The sequence below is a fragment of the Auxenochlorella protothecoides genome (assembly GCF_000733215.1).
Source record: "Auxenochlorella protothecoides strain 0710 unplaced genomic scaffold scaffold62, whole genome shotgun sequence".
In the NCBI taxonomy this organism is placed as follows: domain Eukaryota; kingdom Viridiplantae; phylum Chlorophyta; class Trebouxiophyceae; order Chlorellales; family Chlorellaceae; genus Auxenochlorella; species Auxenochlorella protothecoides.
In genome coordinates, this window is record NW_011934331.1 from 43,211 (window position 1) to 70,138 (window position 26,928).

Below are 26,928 nucleotides of genomic sequence, written 5' to 3' on the forward strand. Positions count from 1 at the left end.
AAGGCTCCACTTCGTGTCTTGTAATTCTTCCCGATGCAAGCATTTGCATCGATCAGAAGTAACTTTGAAGGGGCTGTTGACTCAGGGAGCCACCAACTCGCTGCCATTTTCTCGTATCCACGTTCGAAAACCCCCCAACTGGGCGCGAGAATGGCGGGAAGCATGAGTGGGGAGACAGCCCCTCCCGTCCTGCCGTTCTCCTGCACTTCATCTTGATAAGTCATCGGCTTGGGAATCATGGCTAGCGCACAGTCCCTCATTGTTTCGTGGGCGTATTGCTCAGATTAGCTTGCAGAATGCCACATCTAGCATGGCATCTTGTTTGATTTGCCACAATCTCAATATTTATACAACTGTTTCCCCTCATCATACATTTATGGAGAAGTGCCCAGGACATCAGACTCGCCACACTCGCTGGTGCCCTCAACAGAGGGTGCCTCCTCCTCACCGCCACTCGTGTCAATGTACTGATTGATGGGGAGGGGGCAGCTGGCCACACCATTCTCAACCTGGCAGGAGTAAGAAAGTTGCAGGGGTGATGGTATTGGGCGCCGAATTTGCTCACAAGACTTCACATCATCACAAGCATCGGCCCATTGCTGACGCACTCACACTGCCCAACCACGCAAGCTCCCCCAACTCCAATCACCTTGGCGAATACGAGGGGTAGCGCCGACGCATCGCCCACAGGGAACTTGGCAGCTTTGAAGTGAGAAACCAGGGCCTCAAATCCTTGCACCCTGGCATACGTGATCTCACACACCTGTAGCAGTGGGTCAATGCAGAATGAGTTCCATCAGACTGCCAGCCAACTGCCTTTCCTCCCCACGGTCAACTTTCAAGGGAAGACAGCCCAGTGCACTTTAACACTCCCAGCAGTGAGGCACCCAACACAAACAGTCCGGTGCCGACCCATTGCATCCATCCTGTCCCGTCAACTGCCCAGTATCGTACCTTGGTCGAGCTTTCCTCGGCCCTCCACCGTTCGCCATGATATGTCTGGTAAAACTGTACCATGGCTTCGACAGACAGGAAGTTCATGAAGGCATATCCCAGGTTGCAGGCGTTGCGGAAGTCGACGGGAAGGTACAGGAAGTCAAACTTGCCCCTGTGGTGGGTATCAGCATTGGGAGGAGCATTGGTGAGCGACTCTTGGCCATCGAGGAACGATGAAAAGACGGAGGGGTCCCTTTATACCCACTTCTGCTCTTCCACAGATGCCATCACACCGGAAAACTCACTTGCAGCCTCCTTGGTTGACATGGCGCAGCAAGAATGACTGGGTGTACTTGTTGGGGATGTTACGGATCATGACCGTTGTCCACAGTCGGTCACCCCGGGGAACGCTGGCTTTGCTGGCATCAAATACATACTGCAACACAAGGGTTGCATGGGGGGTGGGGCAGGGGGGTTGGGGGGGGGTGGGGGAGTTGAGCGGCCCGTTCCCCATAGCAGGGGGGAGATCAAAGGCCTCTGGGTTCACCCGCTGCAGGGAGTTGAGGACAATGGTACCGCACTTGCCATCGGCTGTCACAGTGTTGCCGCCCCTGCAGAGAAATGACGTGAGCATGACCCATCACCCCATCGAATCGCACCTCGCTGGCATTGTAAGCCCCTCCCGCACGATTGCTGCGTGCGATGCGGGCCGACGCGCGGCGAAGCGAGGAGCTCGAGCTGCTGCGGGGCAGTTCTGTGGGTGAGCTGGCCTGCAGCAAGGGGGCAGGCATGGGGTGAGGGAGCCGAGCTGCGTCTCGATTGAGCACCAAAAACGACGCAGGCTGTAGGGCCACGCGTCGGAGGGGTTAGGGTCCGACGGGTGTTGTGCCGCCCGTGCTCAACTGTGTGTCCACCTACCCTGCTGAGGGAGAGTGCAGACAGAGCAACAGCGCCTGCATCCACAGACTGGTTGCTCCCCTGATGACCGGGGTACTGAGGGTGATAGTGGTAGCCTGGGTGGGGTGGGGAGAAACCCTGGGGCGGGGAGTACCCGTGCGGGGAGTAGGGCGGCGAGCCGCCATAGCCGGGGGCCGCCATCAGGTAGTGGCCATGCTGTGGCGGGGAGGAGCCATAGGCGTCCACCCAGGGCGCCCCAGGCGGGGGCGAGCCGCCATACATAGGGGTGGAGTAGCAGTGGGGAGAGGACCCGGGCGTCTCCATGTAGTAAGGATGGGGCACTGTGCGTGTATGTCGGGGGAGGGCGGGGGGGAGGATGACACGCCGGAGGGATCGGGTTGGGACGCAATCCCAGACGTCATCACTCTAAACGAGTCAGCTTCAGGGTGCACATGGGATCCAGGCACAGAACCCATAACTTCTGCACTCATGAAACCTCACCATGCACCCAAGGAGCAGGGACTGCAGCCTCCGATTGAAAGCTGCATGGGAAAGGGCCGGGATGTGACGTGTGAGAACATCGGCCCTGCCCAGTTGACATTGCCGTGCTGCTTGCTCACAAGCCTCCGATGCTGTTCTGGAGCTGCACTCGTCTGAAACCCTGTCGCCACGCCACTTCTACCACCCCTACCTTACCTGCCAAACTGGTATGCCACCAGTGGCACACCGTACTGCCCGGGAGGGGGACTGCCAGATCCCAGACTGTGCAGTCGTTGAGGAGACCTGCCCTCGTCCGGCCCCTCCTCAGGCCTGGGAGCATGGTGTGAGGTGCCGTGGGCAGACGCCCCAATGTCTGGAATGTCATCTGCCCCGGGGTGCTGGCCTGCCCCACCCGAGGTGGGAGGGGGCCCCGGCAGGTGGCCTCCGTCGGACCCAGAAGGTGGAGAATCAATGCAGGTCTGCGGCGTGGGTGGATGGAGGCGGCATGGGGCGCGTGCAGGGGCACCGGAGGGGCAAGGATCACAGAGAATCTCGCACGTGGGGGACATGCGCAGCCCATCGACACCAGCCAGCACGACTTCGAGCGCGCTCATGAATTCACCTCTGCGGGTTTCTCCTTTGAAGCCACAGCCACTTTGAGAGGCGGTGGTTTCATCTGAATGTCGACCATGGGATGAGCTGGCGTATCAGCCCAGAAGGTGGTTTAAGCCGGCTGCCAGCGGATCGTTGAACACGGAGGTTTCCTAACTGCAGCGATGAGTGGGTAATTCAACTCGATTGTCTCCACATTCAGCGTGGCACCAGAGGACGCAGAGGGGTCCAATGGTGCGCTGCCGTTGCTGTGCGGGTCCCACGACGGAAAACCCAGTCGGGGCTGAGAGTGCCTGAAAATGGCGTTCCTGATGGCGTAGACCGGCACGACAACTCTCCAAAGCCCACAGTGCTCCATTCAGATGCATGACGACCAGACTTTTGATACTCTGGGGGTGGGGCATCATTCTTCGCAGCGTGACCCGGAAAGAGCATATTCGTGGCCCCTCGACGATGCCGATGGGAGCACTGGTGCATTACACAGGCGAACATGAAGAAATAATGATGGTGATTGGCTTTATTGATCTTTCTTGGTCTCAACGTTCTCGCCGCTGACGGGATCGGGGGCCGGGCCATCGGTTTCCGAAGTTCCGACACCGTCTGTCCCGGCGATCGCTGCGCCCACTCCCTCGACCTGTGCATCCACGGCCGGGTCGCCCTCCTCGACGTATCTGCGCAATGGGTTGGGGCAGCCATGGTGGGTTGTCATGCGACGCAGGGAACAAGGTCCATGCCGTGGACAGCGTCTTTCTCGTGCAGTAGGGAGCATTCCTGGAGGGACGGGTGAGAGGCATGCACGTCACAAGGGTATTGACCCTTGGGGCACCTACCCGAACTCATTTGCACGCTTCTTGTCCACCCGGTAGATCCAGCGCTGGTAGAGGTACACCAGGAACACCACATCGTCTCGGAACACTGCAGGATGGGGGGTGAGGTGTGTCGGAAGTTGCTTGCAGCCCGCAGTGTCCAGCCTTGAAAACTGCACAAGGCCCGACCAGCATGGCAGGGGTCGCGCCATGCCAGCAAACCAAACCTCTCCCTGCACAGGCCCGACCAGCACCTGATAGCCGGTGCAGGAGGGGCATCTTGATCACAAAGGCAAAGAGGTCATCGATGATGGTGTTCAGGAATTTGTATGACATTTGACGCCTGGCATGGGGATAAGAAAGGGGTTTGGTGAAGTTCAGGAATGACCTAGTCGCCACACTGGATTCTTGAGAGCAGCCTCATGCGCACGGATGCCCCGAGGCACCCTGAGTGACTTCACGACCAGCTTCAGGCCCGTCGCACAAGGGAACACACTGCCTCTGGGATGCTCCCACCATGATCACACGTGACAACGCAGCGCCAGGATGTAGTGTCATCCCTCTGATGCACGACTGATCCCGGCTGGCACCTGCAGGCCCAGAGGCCCCCATGACCCTACCCCGTTTCCCAGAAAAAGCACGCATCCAGCCCACCCAACCAATACAAAGCCAACCCTTCCGACTCACCAGGGCAGGTGGGCTACGGACTTGAGCTTATAGTTCAGGTACAGCTGCGGGCACATGAGAATGAAGCCAAAGGTGTACACCGCGCCCACCAGCGAGTTGAGCACCCACGAATACCAGGACTTGTGCGTCTGGTAGACCAGCGCGTAGACCGCGTACCCCAGGATCAGGGGGTACAGCGCGTAGGACAGGTACCGCATGGCCTCCGCGTCATACTCGTCCGTCCTGGACTGGGTGTAGGACAGCCGGTCCTTGAAGGCGATGCGGGGGAGGAGGGCGCCAGGGGGAGCGCGTGACGCTGATGTCCATCGCCTTGGTCACCTGGCGGGGGGTGGATGACTTGGGGGGGTGCTTGGTTGGGTGGGGTGAATGAAGGGAGGTGTCAGACTCATCCGTGCATGCGGTTCAGCAGCGTCAATCAGTCTCCAGACGATTGTTGTTCAATGATTTTTGTGTTGAAATCACATGGCAGGGGCGTGCAAGCAGGGCACCGACTGCCAGGCAGGTCAACGCCTCAGCCTGGCTGCCGCCCAGCACCTGCAAACCAGGCGGCCAACACACACCATTCACCTTCCAGAGTTCGATGGCGGTCCCCATGCCGGAGGAGAAGAGGATGACGTACGACGTCTCGTTGTCTAGAAGGTACAGGAAGATGATCAGCTGGCAGCCGGCATTGATCATGATGGTGCGCGCCTGTGGGGGGGAAACGCGAAGGGGACAGATCAGCAGCGATCTAGGGTGTGAGGAGGTCATTGCTCAAAGCCAGAGTGCACAGAGGCCATGGGGCAGTGCAATTTGGCTGCTACCTTGACAAGAACACCAAGATCACTTCCCAGCCTGTTGCAGCATGAATACCACTCACCGACAGCCCGACCATGGACTTGTTGTTCTTCCAGAATCCAATGTCGTTCTTGAAGGCCAGCATGTCGAACACTGTGGGCAGGCCAGAGGAGGATGTTGGAACCCTATCTCCCTAGCCAGGATGACCAATGGACCCCAAGAAGATGCAGATTCACTCTTGGCAACAGGGAATATCATGTCGTGCCATTAGCCTAGAAAAGGGTCAACACCCCGCTCACGCGAGTGCAGGAGGGACACTGCCATGGTCAGCGCCAGGAAGAATGGGTTGCCTTCCAGGAAGATGCGCTTGACCTGCGCATAGGGGCATGAGAGGCAATATGCATACAGGGCATGGCGTGGCTAGGCAGGGGGGGACGGAGGCTCAGCACACGTGCCAGCTGCACTGCATGAATGCGCAGCCGCCCGCCACTGTGTCTCCATGCACAAGTCCTAAGCCTTCTGCAACAGCCCGCATTCCCTTCATCAGCACGAATCCTGACCCACCTCGTCAGTCTCTCCGTCCGCCATAGATCCCCACGACTTTTGCATCTGGAAGGACTGCTCCATCTGTCAGAGCGGGGAGCGCACAAAGGAGTTCAGATTCACTTTTCTGAGCACACAAGGGTAGGCAGTGCGGCAGATGTAACATGATGACATGCACAAACCAGCAGCAGCATCTGCCGCAGTGCAGTATCCCCTTGGCTGATCTACCAGCATAGATAACCCCTCCAACCTTCACTTGCCTGGGTGAAGAATGCAAACTTAAGGGCGTGGATGGTCTCCACGCTGATGTGCAGGGTGACCTCAGACACAGTCTCATTCAGGGGAATCTGCATGTGGATGGCAGAGAGAAGTGGTCCACACATCATCGAGGCAGTGATGCGGCGCATGGGATGTTTGTATTTGTGGGTCATTTGTCTGCTCTCGAGCACCGATGTCCAGGGTCTGTCCATCATTCCCAGCGGCCCCACCCATCACACATGCCCACTGCCCCCCTTCCAACCTGTCCCAGTTCACCATTCCAATGGATGCAAAATCTGCAGCCCTCAGCCCCAAACTCACCAGGTAGTCCCGCAGCAGCCAAAAGTTGTTGTACCAGACAAAGGGTGCATAGGTGAGGGTCACCTCGTCCATGTCCACAAAGCCCTTGTACTGCGGGGGGATCTGACGCAGCTGGTACTTCTTGAAGTCGTCGACGACGGCGATGGTGACGTTGGGGCGCAGGAACGACACTATCACCGTGTCGTTGCCGGTGTGCACGTCCTCTGGGGCAGCCTCGTTGCCCGTCGAGTTCTTGCCAGTCAGCAGGTTGATTCCGGTCCCGGCCTGTGGAGGGAGGATTATGAGACAGGAAACCTGGTGGACACAGATGGTGCTGCTGACAGGTCTTCAGGCATGGCGGCTGCAGGGTATGTGGGGACTGCCCACCGTTTCGCAGCACTGGCGTTCAAGCAGGGCCTGCTTGACAATCGAAAGGCGCCCAGACATAGTGCAGGCGCCAGGTTCCTTGTGTGAGCACAATTGACTTCTCTACCAAAGCAACACACCCCGGCCTGAGGACGATCTACTCGGATCTGCAACCTTCCCAATAATGTCCAGATCCTCATGCAATATCCCACCCTCCCTGGACGTTCTGCCCGACCCACCCTGGGCTTCTTCAGGTAGACGTTGAGCGGCTGGGACTTGGCAAACGTAAGCGCTGCGTCATGGAAGCCGTCGGCAGGGTCAGGCGACGCTCCACTGGGAGTGAACACAGCGTGGAAGAAGACGCTCCCGTTGTTCTGCACGGCATGGGAGGGGGCGTACACCAGGGCGGTGGCTTGCGTAGAGCCCGTGCCCAGCTCGAACTCGGTGGCGGACCAGAGGGGGGGCCCCTGCTTGGCACTGGCCTGCCAGTCATTTGCCTCCGAGATGTAGACGTGCACATCCACAGGGGTGCTGCGGGCCAGGCGGGGGAGTGTTTCTGCTGGCAGGGCAGGTAGATCTGGGGAGCCAGGCGTGGCGGAGGGGATGGGGGTGCTCTTCTGGCCGCCGAAGAAGGTCTTCATGAGGTACCTGGGTCAGGACGCAGGGGAGACTGGTGAGCACGGGCATCGCAGGCGACCAGGGGATGCCTAGGGATTTTGGTCCTGCATGCATGTCCATGGACGGCCAGCAGCCGCTTGGGATTTAAGCCTTGCAGCAGACCCCCAGACAAGCAGCAATACACTTTCACACACCACATCATGACGGCTCGTATGATGGATTGCAGGGCACCGCGACCTCTGCCCTGCTGGGGAGCGGCAGGTGGTGCCGCATCACCCCCTTGTGCAGCCACCTCGGCTGCGGGCGGCATGGTAAAGCGCCGGGAGGTACCTTCCTGAAGAGAAAGCACAGTGATAGTGGATAAGATGGAAGGAGGCGCGCATGCATGTGGAGGATTCAGTCCTGATCACCGCGCGCGCACGAGGACACGCCCGGGTGCCGGGCGACCAAGGTGTGGAAACCCTTGCGCACCCCGCGCACCTCGCTGGATGAGTGGATGCTTGAGTACACGAAGCCGTTCTGTCCAGATTGGCCCAGCGTCGGGCAGATCATGCTCGATCAGTGGGACTCGCATCAAGGCGCCATGTGCTGAGCCACGCTCCGGGCGCCTCCAAGTCGCGTTTCGAGATCAAACGCTGCCAGTGGATCTTGCACATCTACATCGTATTGAAGGAGACTGAATCATATTCGTACGATATCGCCATTGTTGAAAATACGTGGAGATTTGTCCAGTGGCACTGGCTTCTGCCAGTGTTTGGCATGGCAGGGGCAAGTCCAGCTTCGCAGCGTGCAATGTGGGATGAGGAGGAGCTCTTGCAGATGCAGGTATTGTATATGGGATAATTTTAATGGAACACCATTTGTTTCATTGCCGTGAACGAAGTTTTGAGAATGGCACCACCTCCCTAGTCATGTCGAGCGTCACTCCCGCACAGGAGGACATGAAGACGCTGCCTCGGGAACGGCTGGCAGCCAAAGTCACTCGCGTGGTCCGTAAGTCCGCCGAAGCAGCGCCTGAAGTCAAAACTCCTCCTGCTGTTCCATTGAAGGACCGGGGAATCCAAGGTGCAGCCCGCCCCTTTCCTTGCTCTGGTTTGGCGGGCAGAGGCTGCGATGGTGGAGCATCCAGAGAGGGTGCACATGGGTCTCAAGGCACTTGGATGGGCTCATTATCAGTCGATGGAGTCTTCAGACGCCTGTGCTTGTGGTCTCTCCCCATCGTCAACCTCCCAGCCAGATTCACTGCCTCCCCATGCAGAGCGCATGCTGGGCATGAATTCCCTGGTGGGGTCTGTCGTGGAGCGGGAGGTGGCGGGCCCCACCCCACCCCCCACATGCTCGAGCACCGCCTGTGCTCCAGCCTTCCCTGCTGCAGCCCACAGAGGCCCCGGGGCCTCACGCTTTTCCAGGGCTCGACGGGACCCAGGACCGACTGGTGCGGCGGCTTCCTCGCCGGCCATCAAGGGCCCTGAAGCCGCCCTGGAGCCGGGCAGCGTCGAGGAGGCGAGCGCGGCGCTGCTGTCAGGGATGAGCCTGGCGGAGCGGGAGGAGGCGCGGCGGGATCTGGAGTCCAGGTTGAAGCCCGAGACGCTGGCATTCCTGAAGGCCAGGGGCGCGCGTCGACAGATGCAGGGTCCCGCTGCTGCCGAGGGGAAGAGGAGTGTAGAAGCAGGGATGGCAGGCCCTGCGCACGACGAGAAATCCAGACCCACGGCGGCTGGCGGCAAGGCCGTCAGGTTTGCACCGCAGCCCCAGGAGAGCCTAGCCAGACCAGCGGTGGCCCCCGGGATTGCGGCCCAAGCCGGCCCAAAGCCCTCCGCCCTCCCAGCAATCGGGCCAGACTCCCACGATCCGGCGGCCGAGGAGAGCCTGCCGCCCGCCGCGCGCCTCCTTTTCGACGTGAGCGGAGTGGCCGTTGGCCTCGCCCCCGCGGCCGCCGATGTCTGGCCGGAGGAGGACGGGCCGGCGATGCGCGGCCCGCCGGACCCCGACGCCCACGGCCTGACACTGCGCGAGGCGTGCAGGCTGTGCCGCAGCAGCAGCATGCCCCAGCGCCTGGCCGCGCTGCGCACGCTGCGCAACGTGCTGGCGGGCGCGAGCAGAGGGCGGCAGGGGGGGGCTCGGCAGGGTCCCCAACTGACGCGGGACGCGGCGGCGCTGCTGGCTGCCGAAGGCCTGGAGCCGCCCAGTCAGACACAGCTGGGCCGGGAGCTGCTGAGCGGCGCCAGGGCCACCACCGTCCTGCGCCGGGCCCTGGACGAGACGGTGCCAGCCGTGGTGGCTGCCGCCGCCGGGGCGGTGCTGGCCCTCGTGGATCTGTCGCCCCCAGGTGCGTGGGAAGAGGTCCTGTGTGGTGTGTTGGGTGGTGAGCCAGTTGCAAGCGTGCTTGTTCTGGCTTCAATGGGCGGCAGAATCAAGCAGCGTGGAGGAGCTGGCAAAGTATCCACTGTGTTCAGAGCCTGCCCTGCGTGCTGAGCAGGACAATCGCCGAAGTTTCCCAGACTCCTCCCCTCCTCAGAGCATGCGGTGCTGGAGGCCAGCGACGCGTCCCCGCTGTCAGGCTGCCCGAGCCTGGGCATTCGCCACGCCCAGCGCCCCTCCCTGGGAGCTGCATGGGTGACGGCGCCCCTCGCTGACGACCCCAGGACAGGCACCCCAGAGACCGTGGATGGCGAGCACGAGGAGGAGCCCACAGACTGGGAGCTGCTGGGCCAGGCCGACCCCCTGTCGGCCCTGCTGGGTATGGGCCTGCTGGATAGGGTGGCGTACCTCCTCCGCGAGGCGGCCACGTTCTCGGGAGCAACAACGTCCCTGCTTGCCCTGCTCGTGCGGTGAGGATTTTGATTTAGGGAGCAAGGATGAGTCAATGTCCTGGGACACGGTTGCGGGAGTGGGTGGGGGCAGGTCTGATGATCTCAGTATGGGAGTGAGACTGCCTGCCTACTCATGTGACCCAATCCCACTCGAAGTGTTACCCCACCTTGCAGAATCTAAAAGCATCCCCATTCTCCTCTTATTCCCCGCACAGCATTTGCCGCATGGGTCCAGACGCATGCTCCCTCCTGGTGGCCAATGCCGCCCTCGTTGCGGCGATGAGGACCCTGCTGGCCGGCCCTGCTGCAGGAGGGGTTGAGGAAGAAAGCGTGCGATGCATGGCCTTGCGCATGCTGTGCACGCTGGGCTCCACTGCCCCCAAGGCCCTGGTGCCCATCTGGAATGCTGGCTTCACCCAGGCCCTGCAGAGGGCCCTGCTGCGAGACCACCGAGAGCTGCAGGGACAGGTCGGTGTGGATGTCTGGCACCTGATGCACAGAATGGCAACGTGTGGACGAGTTTCATGTTTGCATTGCCTCGCTCTGTATCAGGAGACCTGTGTCACTGGATTCAAGCCCCTATCTGCCAGCCCCACACATCCTGAGCCACACAGGCTCAACAGGAGTGGGTCTGGGCGCTGCGCAGCTGGCGGGCCGCAGCAGCCTCAGGCTGCGAGGTCGCTCTGACTCTGGACGACGCCTACCCCTGGCTGTGCCATGCCTTCTTTGCCCAGGCTGATGCGAGCGCATGGCTTTGGCAGGCGACCGCGGAGGCGCTCTGGGCGGCAGTGGACTCTGCTCGCCAGAACGCCCTGGCAAGGTGAGTGAGGTTGTGTGCTTTGGTGTGGTGACTTGGGGAAATAGGTACTGTACAGGTTGAGGTGCATCGGGCCATACTGCAGTCTGAGAGCCTGTGCGCAGCACTCCCAAAGCGACCGGCACATGCCCATTCAGAACCCCATCCCTTCCACAGTGGGTCTGGGATCGCGATGGCGTCCAGTGCCTGCCTCCTGTCTCTGCAGCGAGCGACTGCCACCTGGCTGGAGAGCGAGGCGACGGCCACTATGCAGGCCGTCCAGCAAGCAGGCGGGGATGCGCAGGATGGCCGGATAGCCGCCATGCTCTCCGCCGTGACGGCGGCCCTGGTGCTGCTGCGCGCCACCGTGGCAGCAGATGCGCAGGGCAGCGCAGAGAGCGCCACACAGATCAGCAGGCCGGCTGCTGGTGCATCGACGCAGGCTCCCCCCTCCATCACGGCCCTGGCGGCGGCCATGCTTGAGCATGTGTTTGCGGCGCTGGAGGAAGAAGAGAGCGTGGATCAGCGTCAGGAGCAGCCGAGCGCGACAGGGAAGCTGACCTCACAAGACCCGGCCCCGCCCAGCCAATCAGCAGCCCTGTGCTCGGCAGGCCTGGCCGCAATTCAGACGCTGCAGGCCGGGGGTGAGGCCGGCACGGCCCGCCTGCGCCGTGCGGCGATGGCCAGGCCAGGCCTGCTCTCCACCATCGGGCGGCTGCTGGGCGGGGGGTCCCTGGCCGCCCACCCCCTGCTCCTCCAGCCAGAGGATGCAGTGCGGCTGGTCCCAGGCATGCACCTGACCAGGCTGCTCGCTGCCCTCCTGCCCTGCCTGCTGTCGGCTGGAGCTTGCGCGCCCGCCGACGCGGCGAGGGTCGCCGACGCGGGGCTGCGCTGCGTCGTCCCCGGTGACGACCCCACCGCCCTTGCCCTCCTGAGCGCGCTGTGCGACCCTGCAGCGACCCGCGCCGTGCTCAGCGTGGCGGGGAGCGCCATGCGTAGCCCCGCGGCGGCACGTCTGGAGGAGCTGGAAGTGGAAACAGAGAGCGAGGCAGCACTGGGTGTTGCCTCCTCCGACCAACCGAGCCTCCTGCACGGCCTGGCGGCGGCGTGGCTGGGTCTGGAGCCGGAAAGGGGCCCAGAGGAGGGAGCACTGGAGGACGGTCCAGGCCCCATGCCCGACCGCTGCCTCATTCAGCCGGCGCTGCAGCCCCAAGGTGGCGCGGTGGGAGGTGGGGGGGTTGAGAGGCTGTGACGAGGGTACTGCTGTTTGCTGAGCGTACGGTGCCGATCCATGCTCCAGGGCGTCGTGCTGCCTGAGCTGGCTGGTGTTTCGATGAGCATCACCGTGAATCACACTCCCTCTCCCTTCCTCATGCCCATCCTCTCCTCAAAGGGTCGAGACTACCCCTCCCCCAAGGCTGGCTCGCCAGGGTCCCAGCGTCACCAGAAGTCGCCCCCCCGCTTGACCTCTCTATCCCCCTCGCCCTGGGCCTGGCCTTGCTGGAGGGCAGGAATTCGATGCAGGCATCCCTGGTGCAGCCAGCCCTTGCTGCAGCTGTCCAGGCTGCCATTCCTGCCGTCTTCTTGGAGCCTGGAACGCCCTCACCGGGCGCCGACTCTGAACGGTCTGAGCCTGCCTGGAGGCAGCCTGCCGTACGCAGGGCTCTGGCTGGCCTGCTGGCTGCGTTGTCAGAGGACGCAAAGGCGTCAAGGTCCATGCCATGGACGATGCCCCAGGCCCAGGCACTTGCCGCCGCATATGCCGCAGAAAGCTACGGCGACACACTGTTTGGCGCCGCCATCAGCCTGCTCCTCCAGGCACATGTCCCGGCGCCGGTCCAGGCAAGCCTGGGCTCTGGGTGGTGAGATGGGGTGGCATGTCAGCCCTGATGGGATGTGTTGTGTGACACTGTGCTGCTCCTCCACGTCATCAGAATGGCCATGCAGGAATCTGTCGGGTCACGGTGCATGCCCGACCCTCACTCCCCCAGCTCCTCCATCACAGACCGAGGTGATGGACATGCTTGCGCAGGCGGGGGCCCTCCACCTGCTCCCGCCCCTGGATGCCTGCCCGGGCGGCCGGACCCTGGTGCTGGGGCTCAACCCCCACGCCCCCAACCCCTGCCCCAGCCTGGCCCAGTGCCTGTCGCTGCTGAACGCCGGGCACCTGGAACGCAGCATGCACAGCATGGCCATGGTGTACCCCATGCTCCTGCACCGGGTGGCCAGGACCCTGGACACCGCGCCCGCCGGGCAGGACAGGATGGCGCTGGCTGCAGCGCTGCGTCGACGAGCGGGGACGGCATCGGGCAGTCGGTTCGTCGGGGATGTGTGCGCCTGGGACTGGAGGACAGGCAGGCCGGGCTCTGAAGCATGTTCGACCCGTTCCGCCCTGTTTGACTCGTGAACCGACTGGCTCTCACCCCTCCATGCACGCAAATTTGAAGGATGCACGGCAAACATTGGCTAGGGCGCAGGGGGTGACGATCTGAGGGGACTATCTGACGGTGAACGCTGCAAAAATGCGAGATTGGAAAGCATGACGCTGATGGAGGTGGGGCATGGGAGGACCCCTGAAGGCGCCAGGAGCCAGGCATGCAAGGGGCTCACAGCACTGTGCAAGCCCCATTCTTCCCCCACCCCCTCGTGTACATGGAGGGGTGGACACTCGAGTCTGTGCACGAGTCTGCCGATCAGAGCTGCTGGAGGACCTCGATGTAGCGATCGGGCAGGTGGTCGTTGAAGCAGTCGGGCAGGAGGAGGAGGCGCTCAAAGCTCGTCGCCTTGGCTTCCACGGCCACGGGCACCGCCTTGCCCCGTGTGGCTCGAGGGTCCCCGCTCTCCCTTGCGGCAGCGGCGACCTCCTTGGAGGAGGGGCCCTGGCCCTTGGCCTCCACCTCCTCCACTGCCTCCTCCATGGAGACCTGCGCGGCCCCGTCACCATTGCTGGGTGATGGTTCCGGGGCTTCAGGCTCCTTCCTTGGAGCTTCACCTCCGGTGTCCTGCTCACCGGCATGAGCAGGGGGCCCCTGCTCCTCCCCAGCAGTGCTGCCATCCAGCGAGCTCTTGTCCTCGTCTGCGGGGAAGATCCAGATGATGCGACCTGCACAGCGATGACGGGCGGGGGGTGTCACACGGGCGAGGCTGGGATCACGGTACTCTCGCACGCGCACGATGAGTGGGTATGCATGCTGATGTTTGGGGAGTTCCTCAGAAGACACTCGCCAACACCCTTCATCTGACCCTTGCCACAGACCCCTCACTCCAACCCAGCACACGCCCGACACAGCAGGCTCACCGGGGGGGTAAAGGTGCGCGGGCTGCGAGACGCTCCGTGGGGAGGTGCCCATCTCCCTGTCGCGCACCCCTGCAGAGGCGATGGCGCTGGTCGCGCCGCCCCCGTCCTCCATCCCTCCCAGGTAGGGCAGGAGGTCGGTGGCGGACGAGGGCTCCTGGTCTGCAGCGTCGCTGTCCTCGACCTGTGACCCTTCCCCGCCGGCTTGAGGTGGAGCGTCGGGGTCGGACATCTCGATCACCGGAATGAGTCGCGGCGAGGGTCGAGGGGACACGGCCGTGTCCGCCCCAGATCCCTGCGCCTGGCTCGCCCCTCCCTCCCTCGCTGTTTGCTCCAGCGTGTGGGAGGTGGCCTCGGCCGCGGCAGCCAGCGCCTCCTCGTCCTTTAGCAAGACCCTCACTGCGTAGTTTGATGGGAGATGCAATCGAACTCTCTCATGTTTTCTTGCATGAGGCCCAGACAAGAACCAGGTGACCTGCGAATGCAGGCCGCGAGACTGCAACCACAGACAAGGATCAGACCACTCTGGACTCCCTCAACAACCAGCCTCTCCTTCTCAGTTACCTCCACTCAACCCTCCCCCCCCTCCCAAAAAGTAAAGCAGGGCCCCACCCACGTTCATCGGCAGGCCGGCGCGGCGACGACCCCGCCGCCCGCCGCACGCTCTTCCACTCCCCCTGCGCCTGGGTTTTCCCCTCCGAGCGGCGCTTGGCCACTGCCTCGCTGACCTTTGTGTCGCCAGAGTCCTTGCCCAATCCCTACGAGTGTAGATATAGAGGGTCATGCAGGGGACCCAGCCTGGTGACACTGTTGTGGTGAGTTGCAGCGGCAGTCGCAGCCGGGCCCATGGCTGTAATCAAAGTCAACTGACCTGAATCCACCCTTGCAACAGCTCAGAGCAGCGCACACCCAGTCATTTGGTTGCTTGCGTGCTGTCCTTCCGACACCATCGCCCCTCTTCCCCCTCCCCCCCACACACACCACACCACACACATCATAAATAATAAAAGAAAGGGCACCACCCGCGCACCAGCACAGAGCTCAGCTTCTTGCCCAGGCCCTTGGCCGCGCGGGGCAGCAGGCTGGACTGGTTCAGCTCCAGGAGCAGGGTCTCCACGGACGCGTAGCTGAGGTGGGGGATGATGTCGGCCGCCAGGATGACGGAGGTCACGTGGGGCCGGCAGGCGTCTGCCATCGGGCGCGACATCACGGCCGCGGTGCCGATGGTCACGCAGCCCACGGCACCCATACCACGCGGCACGCCCGCCTCATGGATGAGCAGTGTGAGCAGGGCCGCCACACCCCCTGTGTGCGTGTGGAGATGGGACTGTGGTTGGGATTTTTGTTGTTGGGATGAGATGCGCCCTGTGGACAGATGGGTCTGTGTGTCCATGATGTTCTCGGGGGGGGGGGGGGGTATCAGAGTAGGTTCAACAACACACGCCATCTGCCGTATGATGTCAGCATCCTCCCATCCGCAAGCTCAAGCACTCCCATGCCCAGCGGTCACCCCACGGCCAGCCCACCTCCCAGGGAGTGCCCCGTGATGAGCAGGGGCCAGCCCGGGAACTGCTCGGCCGCCCTCTCCAGGGTCTCCCCCGTCGTGCAGTGGATGTAGGTGGCCGCCGAAAAGATGCCCTGTGCATGGGAGGGTGGAGTGTCCGGCATGAAAATCTGGTCTGATGGGCCTGCACTGCACTCAAGTGGCCAGATCCTCGGGCCGAGGGATGGCCGAACTGCGCCTGCCGACCCTCAGACAGACTGCATGTGCGGCCCCCCATGCAAGGACTGCTGATGAAGCATGCTCCTGCGACCATGTCCCACACCTGATGTCATCAGCCCTGAAATCGCGCTGCCAGGGCCCGGTCTCACCCGCCCCTCCACTCCGCACAGCCCAGCACCCGCCCTACAGAAGGAAACCTTTCCCACTACACAGACCCACTTCGTGCACCCAGCCGCTGCGGCCGCCCAGGCTGGCCTCCATGGGATGCGCGGCCATGTCCGAGAGCAGGTCCCCCACCTCCAAGGACCCTCTGTACAAGAGGAGAGTGGATGATGGACACCTGCTGCGCACATGGACACCTCCTCGACATTTGCAAGCCCCTGCCGTGCATGGATGCAAGGTGTGCCACCTTCGCATGCACTTGATGCTTCAGACCTCCACTCAAGCCCCACCCACCACCAACCCCACACCCGCACCGGATGCTCAGCACGAGGCAGCGGTTGGCGCGGTCCACGGCCACATAGTGGCATGGGCGGTAGGTGGAGTTGCTCCACTCCGCCAGGAGGATGTCGCCCGGGTCGATACCCGTCAGCTCCGCCACGCTGTCGTTGTTGGCCTCCACAGACACCCCGCCCACCGCATCAAACCTGGAGGGGAGGTGGTGGAAGGGATGGGATGCAGGGGGGGTGAATGGAGTGGGAGTGGGATGGCCAGGGTTGTGCAGCACTGCTGAGGTGAGGGCATGGCTGGCAGGCCAGGCATGGAGTGAGAGGCGGAGCGCACACAGCAGCGGTCCTGGGGCTCGATGGGAGCCAGGGACATTCGAGCCAATACATGCCTGCTGCCCATGCTCTCCACTCGTACAACGAAACCTCTCCATCTGCATCTCCCCCAGCCGCCCCCTCGACTCACGTGAAGGGCGCCAGGGTCTTCAGCTTGATGTACCCCGTGACGGTGCTGATGTGCCCCGCCGCCATGGCGTAGCCGTAGGCGGCCCGGGAGTGCATGCCCGCGCACAGCAGGTCCTGCAGCAGCGTTCTGCCGCCCTCCGATTGTAGCGCGGACAGCGGCGCCTCGTCCTCGGCCGTGAACAGCCGCCGCTCGTAGGCTTGCACCTGGGTAGGTGCGGCAGAGGGATTAGAGGCGGAGGGTGGTGTTGTGTGTGTGTGTGCGGCGGGGGGGCCCGAAACAGGGCTTTAAGTCCACACATACGAAAGACATGTGGCGGATCAGCGGCCTCACTCACCCATTTACCTGGAGCGTGGCGTAGACCTGCTGGTGCTTTTGGTATACCTGGTAGAGTGCGGAGGGATCCCAGGGCGCGAGAGACCACCACCGCCGGCGCTCCAGCAGATCGTAGACCATCTTCAGGAACCCCTTGATCGCCCGGCGCTGGGCCGCATCCTCCTGAGCCCTGTGGAGGGTGTTTGAAGGGGATGACGCGAGCTGGGGCGCTGGGGAGTGGGGGTTTGGGGATGGCAGTGCCGTAGCTGGGGGTGCCTGGCGGATGAGAGGCGCCCAGGGTGCTAGGCAATATAAGGTAGTAGGGGATGACATTGGTCACAGCGCTACGGATTCGGTGCAGGCCGCTAGAACGCCATCGCACACCCCAAAATCCCTCTGGCCTCCCCTCCCCTTCTTGACCCAGGTGCGTCTCGCCTGCGCCGCGAATCCGAGCGCGGAGGGATGGGCGCGGCGCCTGGATCCTGGCTCGTGCCGTCCACGCTTTCGCCGGAACCGCTGCTGCTGCCCAGGGAGGCCGCGTCGGCCGCCTCGGCGGCCTCGGGCCTCCGCCGCCACAGCCGCCTCCGTACCACGTCGCCGAAGCGGGGGGTGGATCGCCCCCCCGGCCGCTTGTACTCCAGGTGCCTGTCATGCAGGGGCCGGGGAGGTAGGGAGAGTCATGGCCTGCGGCTGCGCCAGAGGGCGCTCCAGAAGCCTGGTGCCCTGCACGAGAGCAGCGGGGATGTGCTACACCGAGCCAGTGCCACCTCCGCGCTGGCCTCACTTGAACACCGTGCCGTACTGCCAGCCCTCCGGGTCTGTGCCGGGCGTGACGACCACCTCCCAGGCCTGGGGCTGCTCGGTGGGGGGCTTGGTGACGGCGATGCCCTCCCCCGTGCCGTCCGTCCACTCTGCGCGGTCCAGGGCCGCCACGGGGCCCTTCCAGATGATGCCGAAGAAGCGCTCGTTCTGATACAGCTCGCTCACCTGCTCCATGGTCTCCTTGGCTGCAGGGAACTGTGGGGGGAGGGGGGGGCACGGAGTCCCGGGGAGTGTGGTGACACAGACCCCTGATCCCTTCCCTCTCCAGCACACCAGGGGGGCCAGACCTACCGGGCTGCCGCCGAGCACAAGCGTCACCGTGCTCAGAAAAGGGAGTGCCTGGAGAGCTTGAGCACTCTTGTGATGAAATGATCCTCCTCGTGGTCTGACAGGCTGCCGCAAACGGGTCAGGGACGGAGGGGAAGTGTGGCGGGTTGGCAAGGGGCGGCAGCTCGGAAGTGGGGTGGCCAAAGCCTGCGGCATGAGGATGGCTGCCTGTGTGCAACAACGTTTTCAGTCACACCATTGTTTTGGGAAGAAGCAAGGCTTGACCAGTGCATGATGAATCGCATGTATTGTCGTCCTGCCGGGCACCTGCTTGACTGACTGCCCCGACTTCGACATCCGAGATCACACGAGACGGAGACAGGGCATCGGAGCATGCAGCACGCATCCCCCTGCCCTTCGAGTCGAGCTCGGTGATCGACACACGGCTAGATTCATACACTGCATCCCATGGCACCTGCGGGGACTCCGTGCTGCGGGCACGCCCAGACTCTGGGCAGGCATCACCTCCAAGATCACTTCCCTCTCGGAGGGGCCCATCACAGGACGCGGGCGATCCGTCCACCTCCATGTGAGCCCTTCAAGCCACATGTGATGGGCCAGCGAGGCTGTGCCAGGCCGGGCGGTGTCTCAAAGGCTGCCAGTGCGGATGCAGGGGAGGTGGAGGTCTGGGCCGAGGAGACCCTCATGGAAGCCCAGCTGGGCGCCTTCCTCCAGGTAGCTGGCGTGCCTTCACAGTCACCGGAATGAGGTGGCCCTTTGCCATGCTCCACATCGGCCCGGGACCGCGAGTGTGTCAACTTCGGACTCTCGGTCCATGGTGGGCCCCGCACTTGCACTTCACGCACAGACTCTCCAGGAATGACCGAGTGATGATCTCTCATACATCTCCTGTCTCCCATGCCTGCTTCCCCACGCCACTGCCCACCCCACAGTCTAATACACGGGTGGCAGACCTGGAGGCCGCCCTGAAGCTGGAGCTGGATGCGGAGGAGTACGCCGCCGCCTCCGCCACCCTGCTCCTGCTGAAGCAGGCGCGGCTGGAGAGCGCGGCGGCGCGCGAGGCGGCGGAGGGCGCCATGCGCCGCACGCTGCGCTGGGGCGCTTACGCGCACGGCGTCGGCGCGGTGGTCACGCACCGTCGCTATGGGTACCGCGGCGTGGTGGCGGGCATGGACCCCACCTGCCTCGCCTCCCCCGCCTGGATGGCGGCCATGCGGGTGGACGCGCTGTCGCAGGGCAGGTTCCAGCCCTTCTACCATGTCCTCGTGGATGAGCGGGATCGGCCGGGGGGGGTGACCACCTACGTCGCCGAGGTGGGTCGTGCTGGCGGGGCGGTGGGTTGGGGGTGGGAAGTGTGCCGGGAATTTCCGCCCATTCATGCCAGGGGGTCTGGGAGGAGCGCTTTACAGAATTGTGCTGTGCCTCACAACGCTTGCTGACACCCTCCAGTCACACCCACCGCTCGGGGCACTCTGTATTCTTTGGACTGCAGGAGAACCTGGTGGCCCCTCGGGGGGTCAGGCCGATTCTGCACCCCCTCATGGACGAGCTGTTCCTTGGCATGTCCAAAGAAGGGGTGTACAACCCCAGCATGAAGCTGCACCTCCTCTTCAGGAAGAGGCTAGGACCGCAGTGACCTGCCACAGATTCTGAGCTCCATGCGCATGAGTGCTGGTGGCGCGCGCCAGGGAGGAAAGCCCTCCAATCGCCACCTGGCTCCTCATCCTGTACGCCCCCCTTTTGAGCGGCAATTTTAAACCCCTTGCTTTCTCCTCGTGTCAATTGGAGACTCTGTTTGGTACTGGAGTGTATTCGTTCCTAGGCCAACAGCATATCCATGCCAAGCGACACTTATCGAGGAGCGCCGTGTACCTTCCCGTCCCCAGAGGCCCCTGCACACTGCTGTAATTCTGATGCATACCAAGCTGGCGTTCTCTTGGTCAGTATTCTCTGGTGTGCCTGCCCAGTGGGGAACCCCTTGACCGGTACAAATCAGCGCCGTGCTTTCCAAGCATGGCCCAACTTGTGCGTTCAAGTGCAGGGCGCGCCAGGCACGACTCAAATCACTTCGCAACCAGGCCAATTTCCTGATACAGAACCTTTAAATTCGACGATATCAGATACGAGATGACGGCAGTCCAGGCCAGCATCCAGGCCCTGCATGCGCACATGGGGGCTTTCTCGGCAGGGGCCTCTGCGGAACTCGGGGCCCTGCGCCGGGATGTGGAGCAACGCCCTGTGGTCGGAGCGACAGCATACAGGCATGCACTGCGTGCCATCGGAGAATCCCTGGATTCTGCAGCGATCGAAGTTCAGGGACTGGAGTCCCTGAGGTCGGGCTCCCTCCAGGTGGGCTCGGGGTTCTGGGGTACGGGATCGCTCGCAGCCCAGCACGGGGCGGTCCGGGGACGGCTGCTGTGCTGCTCTAGCACAGAGCAGGCAATGCCATCCGTCCGAGCATCCCCTGCATCGCAATAGCACTTCCAGCACAGCCTGTCACCTCGTTGGCTTGACAGGATGCTGTGTCTGACGGCGTGAGCACCTACCAGGCAGCATGCCAGCAGATTAAAGACCTGGAGTCCCTGCTATCCGGCTATGGCTACCGGGAGCCATACGTGCCAGAGCCGCCCCTGGACCCCCTTGAATTGATGGAGCCGGAGGCAAGGGTGAAACAGGAGGATGTACAGCTCCGGGCCCCACAGTCAGCCTCGCCGATTGGACTCTTCCCGGGGTCCAGCCCCATGTCCTCCTTTGCCGGCACGCCACCGCTGATGAGTTCCTGGTTGCCCGCAGGGAGTGGTGAGATGGTTGGGGCGGCCGATTCCCTGAGGTCATCTAGGGCCTGTTTGGATAGCCTGTGGCTGATCAGATCTCACTGCTGCCCAGGGTGCAAGGGACTCCGGCTGGCACTGCACCAACAGCACCCCTCGACCGCCATACCCACCCCCTCACAGTCCTGGCTCAGGGGAGTGTGGTCCTTCAGGGTCCCCAGCTGACGACCATGCGCATGGCCAGGGCTCGACAGGACACCCCCTCCAGCCTGGCCTCCGCGGAGGATTTCAGCCCCAGCATGAGGTGGGCTGCTGTATGAAAAATGGGGATCCAAGCAGCTGCAAGCAGTGATACAGGGCCCGACGCCACTTCCCCGCCACTGTCCACCTCAGCCCTTGATGCGGTGACGCATGGCCCCAGCGGGCTCACCGACTGATGATCGGCGACTGCCTCCCGCGTCCCCCTGATAGTCCTCAATGCCCCAACCACACCTTTCCCTTCCTCCCCATGATGCACAGGGAGCTGCTTGGAAAGTACACCAGCATGTCTGTTGCCAGCTCTGGCAGGCTCTCCTTCCCCGCCGGCAGTCAGTGGGCCCTCACCCCAGAACCTCTGCCCGCCAGCGCGCCGGCCAATGCCTCGCCACTAGGAGCCCAGCATGCCGCGACGCATGCCTCGCATCCCGTGGCTGAGCACGCCGTGGCGCCCTCGCCACCCCCGCCGCCGGCATCGCGCGGCCAGCCCGGGAGCACCCCCCTCGACCTCTCCCGGGGTCTGGCAGGACAGGGGGAGGGCGCACCCACGCCCGGCCCCACCCCCTCCTTCATGGATCAGTACAGGTCGCGGTACCCCGCCATCATCGCGTCCGCGGAGCGATACATGGCCACGGCCGAGAAGAAAGAGCGGCCGAGCCGGTACGCCTTGGAGGCAGGCGAGTTTCCGCTCTTTCCTGAGCAGCCCCTGGCCCAGGCCGCCGAGGTGGGCGGCATCTCTTCAGGAGTCGAGGATGCTCGCCAGGTGATGGCCGTGGTGGGAGGCTGCAGGGTGGAGCGGTCGGGTTGGAGGGGAGGGGTGCGGGATTATGCCCCTCAAGGACATGCTGGGGTGTGTGGATCCCGTCACTGCCGGCAATGATGCGCCCAGGCCGCACAGCCTGCAGGGCGATCTGGGTCGCAGGGGTGCGAGGCACGGCCATCCATCCGGCTGCACGCGCTCTCCTCACCGCGCCGGCCATGGCCCTTCAGCATGCGCTCTGTGTGCCAGGTGCCTCCTTCCTGTTCCCGTACCATCTCTGAACCTTTGTCTCCTGCAGGACGCGCCGTCGAGGTCAAGCACAGCCCTGGACCCCAGCGGCAGATTCCCTGCTTCAACACTGCACGGGGCGCAGGTGGCCGGCTCGGAGACCATGGGAGCCCGCTCTGCGGCGGCCAGCCCCCCCTTCGGAGCCCCCTCACCGCCTCACAGTCGGAGGATCGGCTGCGTGGCAGAAACGGTGGGCGTCGGGTGTGTCGACTTTGAGGAGCGCTCACAACTGCATGAGGCCGCATGCTCACCACCGCCGACTCTGGATGAGGGGCGCGTGGCCTGACACCTGCACAGCATGTGACACACTGCATCATTGGTCATCAAACACCAGCTTCCGGCTCTTAACTCACCCTCTCCAGCCCACAAAAAGCAGACCTACGCCACTCTTCCTGCATTCATCCGGGGCCAGCTGTCCCTCCAGCTCCTGAACAACACCCTGACCTCGCTCCAAGCAACCCTGGCGGCTACTGGTTCTGTCGGTGAGTGGAACATTGATCATGGCGAGGATGAAGTATCCCTTGGGCTGGACACTGCTGATCTGGGGCTTGTATTCAATGTGCACATGCCACGACGGGCTTCTGCCCGCCCACCTGCATGTTGTCGACCTCTTGATCTGGAATACGCACGCATGCCGCACTGAGCCCACGGTCCTTACCATCAACCTGCCCCGTTCTGCCCCTCCTGCCCAGAGTTTGGAGCCCGGGCCCTGGAAGAGCTGGGAGTCGGGGTGAAGGCCAAAGTGTTCATGAATGCCCTGCTGAAACTGAAGCTGGCCAGCCTCCGTGTCCTCCCGGGCCAGGAAACGGTATATGTGCTGGCTTGAACCCGTTGCCTGCTGTGTCAGCATAGCTTTGTCAATACCACCAGAGCAGGCTGCAAGAATGTCCTTGGGTTGTGATCTCATGTACGATCTCGCTCGACGGCACATCCCCCCCATTCTAGCGCTCGCGTCGGAAATTTGTCCGAGATCGATGGAGGGATATGGTGTCCCCAGGAAGCTCACGGGATCGTATGTGAAGTCAACAAATATCTCCTGCACAGAATGAGAATGACTTCCTGAGATTTCCATCTTCCAGTTGGCATTGGCGTTGTGCTGGCCGCACTCCGCCAGCCTGGCGTGAAACCGCAAGGCCAGCCAGCACAATAGAGCTGCGTGTAGCAATGCCTAGTCGACAATCATTGCAAGGGGGGTTCAGCTTTCGATGCGCCGCAAGCACATCATCACGACCGTGCCAGCTCATCGCTCTATCCAGGCCACGGTGTTCGCCCTTGGCAGCACAGCCCTCACGATGTGCCCGCACTGGTCGCCAGCGCTGCAGCTCGACGTCCTTCCCACACGAGCATCCGCAAGTCAGCCCCGATGCGGTGATAGAGCCTGTGTTCGTGGACAGCGCGAAGGGCATTCACCATGCTGCACCCTCCCCCCCACCTGAGGACGGGGGCAGTCCCTACAAGGACCGCGCATCGCTCCTCAGAGCAGCCATCAAGGCGCCCATGTATTCTGTGGGCATCATGCCGATCCTGGTGAGCGCCAGGGCTGATCATGGGGAGGGTCTCCGATCTCTTTCCCCCACACACACAAGGATTGGTGCTTCATCACATGTGCCCTGCACTACCTCGCACAACTCACCACGCCCTCCCTCCCGTCCATCCAACCCCCAACCCCACCATCGACAGGTCAGCGCAGCTGCCGTGTTTGCAACGACGGGGCAGGCTGACATGCTGCGCACCCTGGGCCTCTGCCTCTCTTCCATCCTTATCATCGCCTGGCTCAATCTGTCCAACGACTACTTTGACTCCCTCACCGGGGTGGACACCCACAAGTACGAGTCCTGGGTCAACATCACCCGCTCCCCCAGGACCATCTTCGTGACTGCGCACGCCTCCCTCCTGGCCGGCGCAGGCATGCTCTTCTGGCTCCTGTCTCAGGTGAGGTGCTCCTCGCTGAATGCGCGGAGGGGGTGTAGTGGCCAGCAAGGCGCAGCCAGAAGTCTCTGGGGTGCACAGAGTGGGAGACCCTGAGGGCGGTCTCTTGAGATCTCGTGGCCGCCGCGCCTACGGGGTGTTTCAGACGACTCTTTGTTTTATGGACGCTCCAACCCCACTTCTTCCCCTCTGCCATTCCTGCCAACCCACAGTCCCCTGCCATTGCCAGCAAGATGCTATACGCCGCGATATGCTGCGGCTACCTGTACCAGGGCCCGCCATTCCGCCTCTCGTATCAAGGTCTTGGCGAGGCCCTCTGCTTTGTGGCATTCGGGCCGCTGGCTGTCAATGCATTTTATCTTGCACAGGTCAGACCTTGCGGCCGCAAAGTGGGGATGGGGCGTGGCGGCAGGCATCCCATGGAGCGCTGCAGTCATCAGCCGGGTGCCTGCCAGCCAGCCATCGCTCCCTGCTCGCAGCAGGGCCCCTGTCGAGCCACCAACCTAATCACCTCCCCCCTCCCCTTCACCACGCGTCTGCAGGGGGCCCCAGCCCTCAGCACCCAGTCCTGCATCCTGTCGGTCCTGGTGGGCGTCTCGACCAGCGCCATCCTCTTCTGCTCCCACTTCCACCAAGTCAAGGGCGATCTGGCGGCGGGCAAGCGCTCCCCCATTGTACGCCTCGGCACCGAGACCGGCGCGCAGGTGCCTGGGGAGCAGATGGCAGCAAGGGGGGGAGGGGTCCGAATGGCTGCGTCGCCATGCCGTACTCTGAGCTTCCCCTCCACCCCCGCATACATTCAAAACTTTCACGAATGCAGCCGCCAGACGCGCCTCGCGCACTTGAGTATCTCACACTGGGCGAGCACCCTCTTCCCCCTTTCCCCCCTTCACCATTCTCTGGATGCATGCAGGTGCTCAAGGTGACGGTGGGACTGGTGCACGTCGGGCTCCTGGCCACCAGTCTGCTGGGCTACCTGCCGCTCACATGCTGGACCTCGGCCATGGTGGCCTACGGCTCCGCCAATGCCATGGTGTCCCTGGCAGAGAAGAACGCGCACGGTACTTGGGGGAGGAGGGAAGTGAGAGGGGTGGGGGAGGGTGTTCAGGGGTGGGACCCTAGGCACTAGTCTCGGACTGGTATCATTGTATGCCGCCGACTCGCCGCAGCCGCCCTTTCTGCGTAATCCACCGCTCACTGGCACACCGTCCCGCCTCACTCCATGCTTTCCTCTCATACCATCAGACCCAGAGGCGCTACGGCCCCTGAAGCTCCTGGCGACCCGCTGGCACATCCTCTTCTGCACCATGTTGTGCCTCGGTCTGGTGCTCAAGCGAGCCATGCTGACGTAGGGCCATGCTGCAAAGGGGTCGGGTGGGCCCTGGCTGTTTTGGGGCTGGTCAGACCCCACGAAGGTGCACCGCTGTATGTGACCCGAACTGGGAATGTTACAGACAAAGATCCCAAAATACGGTGAGGAGCTTGGCTTTCGGGCGCTGCGCCAGACGGCCTAGGCGCGGCGCTGGGCACGGATGAAAGGGTAGGAAAGCCCGGAGAGGACGCACCAACGACACTGGGCTGAGGCTATGCACTGGCAGGCTTGCAGCATGCACAGCCCCCGATGGTGAGGACTTGTGAGGCCCAGGCAGCGTTCCAGTCGGACATCTCTGGTCACTCCCCAGACCGAGCTCTGTGGCAAGTTCTTGACTGCTCCCTACTACATCACGCGGGATTGCAAGCCAGAGACCTGCACATGCTCCCTGTGCTCTTGCCAGTCTTGCTGCTGCAAAGCACGTCAGCCTACAGGCATCTCCCGACAGATCGTGCACGTAGTTTTACTTGGGCTTGTGATGCCGTGGTCGATGGACAGCTTCGTGAACACGCACATCGTCAAAGCAGAGCACACCTTTCGCGGAGCCGCCGCCAAAGCTGTGCGAGATCCAATATCGGTCCGTTGGACGGCATTGTAGCCGACATCTCGTGAAGCTCGTCACAACCCGGCACCCAGGGGCCGATCACAATACTCCTTATCATCACTTTAACCAGTTACGTAATGCTTCTCAACGCTAGGCTGTAACGAAGTTCAAAGTTCCGTCATGATGTTCTCAATCATGACCGAGTGTTGTGGGGGCCCCCTCTCCGGAGTCTTCCACCCTTTCCATCTGCATCCGTGCCCTGCGACGTGTCTACGCCGCCTGGCACCGTGCTTGAAACCCAAGCCCCTCACCGTATTCGGGGTCTTGTTCTGTAACATTCCTACTTAAGGTCATATACATCAGTCCACGTTGTAGGGTCTAAACCGCCCCCACAACACCGAGGGCGGCGGCATAGGGAGACTCGAAGCTCCAACATGCTCAAGCCGGACCCAGGGGAGCCAGAATGTATTTGACCTCTCAACACAAAGTTTGAGATGTGGTAGAGGCATCTTACAATGAATGGAAGCATTGTAGCGGCCCACAGGCACCCCGGTCGGGCACGCACCCTGCCGTGCCCGAACGGACATCCCGGGTGGTAGTTCGGGTGACTGAACCCTCTCATCGTCGCTGCTGTCACAACTAAAATGCAATTCAATCCAATAATATACAAAAGAAACATGCTGCACCCGCATTGCTGCGGGAGATGTACAATGGAGCATGCTTCATGGCGATGTGAGTTTAGTATCGCTCGTCAGGCAGCCACCTCCT

At 62.7% G+C, this 26,928-nt stretch overlaps 7 protein-coding genes across 7 annotated transcripts; 4 read left to right on the forward strand and 3 right to left on the reverse strand.

The window, feature by feature from the left end:
• Nucleotides 1–374: 374 nt before the first annotated feature.
• Nucleotides 375–2,115, reverse strand: F751_5381 (Protein MEI2-like 1; the record flags this gene model as incomplete). Its single annotated transcript, XM_011402200.1, has 6 exons — nucleotides 375–509; nucleotides 650–763; nucleotides 955–1,108; nucleotides 1,242–1,372; nucleotides 1,596–1,706; nucleotides 1,855–2,115. 6 exons carry the CDS (start codon nucleotides 2,113–2,115, stop codon nucleotides 375–377), a joined length of 906 nt encoding a protein of 301 aa, XP_011400502.1.
• A 1,327-nt stretch (nucleotides 2,116–3,442) lies between these two features.
• F751_5382 (Cleft lip and palate transmembrane protein 1) lies at nucleotides 3,443–7,832 on the reverse strand (the record flags this gene model as incomplete). Its single annotated transcript, XM_011402201.1, has 13 exons — nucleotides 3,443–3,596; nucleotides 3,756–3,840; nucleotides 3,986–4,074; nucleotides 4,419–4,666; nucleotides 4,713–4,736; nucleotides 4,986–5,108; nucleotides 5,278–5,348; nucleotides 5,495–5,567; nucleotides 5,815–5,822; nucleotides 5,989–6,085; nucleotides 6,318–6,581; nucleotides 6,902–7,310; nucleotides 7,702–7,832. The coding sequence occupies 13 exons, from the start codon at nucleotides 7,830–7,832 to the stop codon at nucleotides 3,443–3,445; spliced, it is 1,776 nt and encodes a 591-aa protein (XP_011400503.1).
• A 359-nt stretch (nucleotides 7,833–8,191) lies between these two features.
• On the forward strand, nucleotides 8,192–13,296 carry F751_5383 (hypothetical protein; the record flags this gene model as incomplete). Its single annotated transcript, XM_011402202.1, has 8 exons — nucleotides 8,192–8,277; nucleotides 8,690–9,609; nucleotides 9,799–10,111; nucleotides 10,309–10,561; nucleotides 10,717–10,913; nucleotides 11,067–12,111; nucleotides 12,627–12,725; nucleotides 12,895–13,296. The coding sequence occupies 8 exons, from the start codon at nucleotides 8,192–8,194 to the stop codon at nucleotides 13,294–13,296; spliced, it is 3,315 nt and encodes a 1,104-aa protein (XP_011400504.1).
• Nucleotides 13,297–13,582: 286 nt separating this feature from the next.
• Nucleotides 13,583–18,127, reverse strand: F751_5384 (Sn1-specific diacylglycerol lipase beta; the record flags this gene model as incomplete). Its single annotated transcript, XM_011402203.1, has 11 exons — nucleotides 13,583–13,992; nucleotides 14,188–14,583; nucleotides 14,801–14,942; nucleotides 15,215–15,489; nucleotides 15,711–15,822; nucleotides 16,127–16,217; nucleotides 16,384–16,554; nucleotides 16,820–17,022; nucleotides 17,162–17,321; nucleotides 17,552–17,776; nucleotides 17,916–18,127. 11 exons carry the CDS (start codon nucleotides 18,125–18,127, stop codon nucleotides 13,583–13,585), a joined length of 2,397 nt encoding a protein of 798 aa, XP_011400505.1.
• Nucleotides 18,128–18,832: 705 nt separating this feature from the next.
• On the forward strand, nucleotides 18,833–19,877 carry F751_5385 (F-box only protein 21; the record flags this gene model as incomplete). Its single annotated transcript, XM_011402204.1, has 3 exons — nucleotides 18,833–18,955; nucleotides 19,174–19,554; nucleotides 19,734–19,877. The coding sequence occupies 3 exons, from the start codon at nucleotides 18,833–18,835 to the stop codon at nucleotides 19,875–19,877; spliced, it is 648 nt and encodes a 215-aa protein (XP_011400506.1).
• Nucleotides 19,878–20,368: 491 nt separating this feature from the next.
• Nucleotides 20,369–23,141, forward strand: F751_5386 (hypothetical protein; the record flags this gene model as incomplete). Its single annotated transcript, XM_011402205.1, has 7 exons — nucleotides 20,369–20,590; nucleotides 20,758–21,040; nucleotides 21,196–21,316; nucleotides 21,532–22,030; nucleotides 22,326–22,505; nucleotides 22,692–22,797; nucleotides 23,008–23,141. 7 exons carry the CDS (start codon nucleotides 20,369–20,371, stop codon nucleotides 23,139–23,141), a joined length of 1,545 nt encoding a protein of 514 aa, XP_011400507.1.
• A 689-nt stretch (nucleotides 23,142–23,830) lies between these two features.
• On the forward strand, nucleotides 23,831–25,596 carry F751_5387 (1,4-dihydroxy-2-naphthoate polyprenyltransferase, chloroplastic; the record flags this gene model as incomplete). The annotated part of the gene is made up of 6 exons (XM_011402206.1): nucleotides 23,831–23,842; nucleotides 23,996–24,247; nucleotides 24,457–24,612; nucleotides 24,787–24,948; nucleotides 25,158–25,305; nucleotides 25,490–25,596. The coding sequence occupies 6 exons, from the start codon at nucleotides 23,831–23,833 to the stop codon at nucleotides 25,594–25,596; spliced, it is 837 nt and encodes a 278-aa protein (XP_011400508.1).
• Between the last annotated feature and the right edge of the window lie 1,332 nt (nucleotides 25,597–26,928).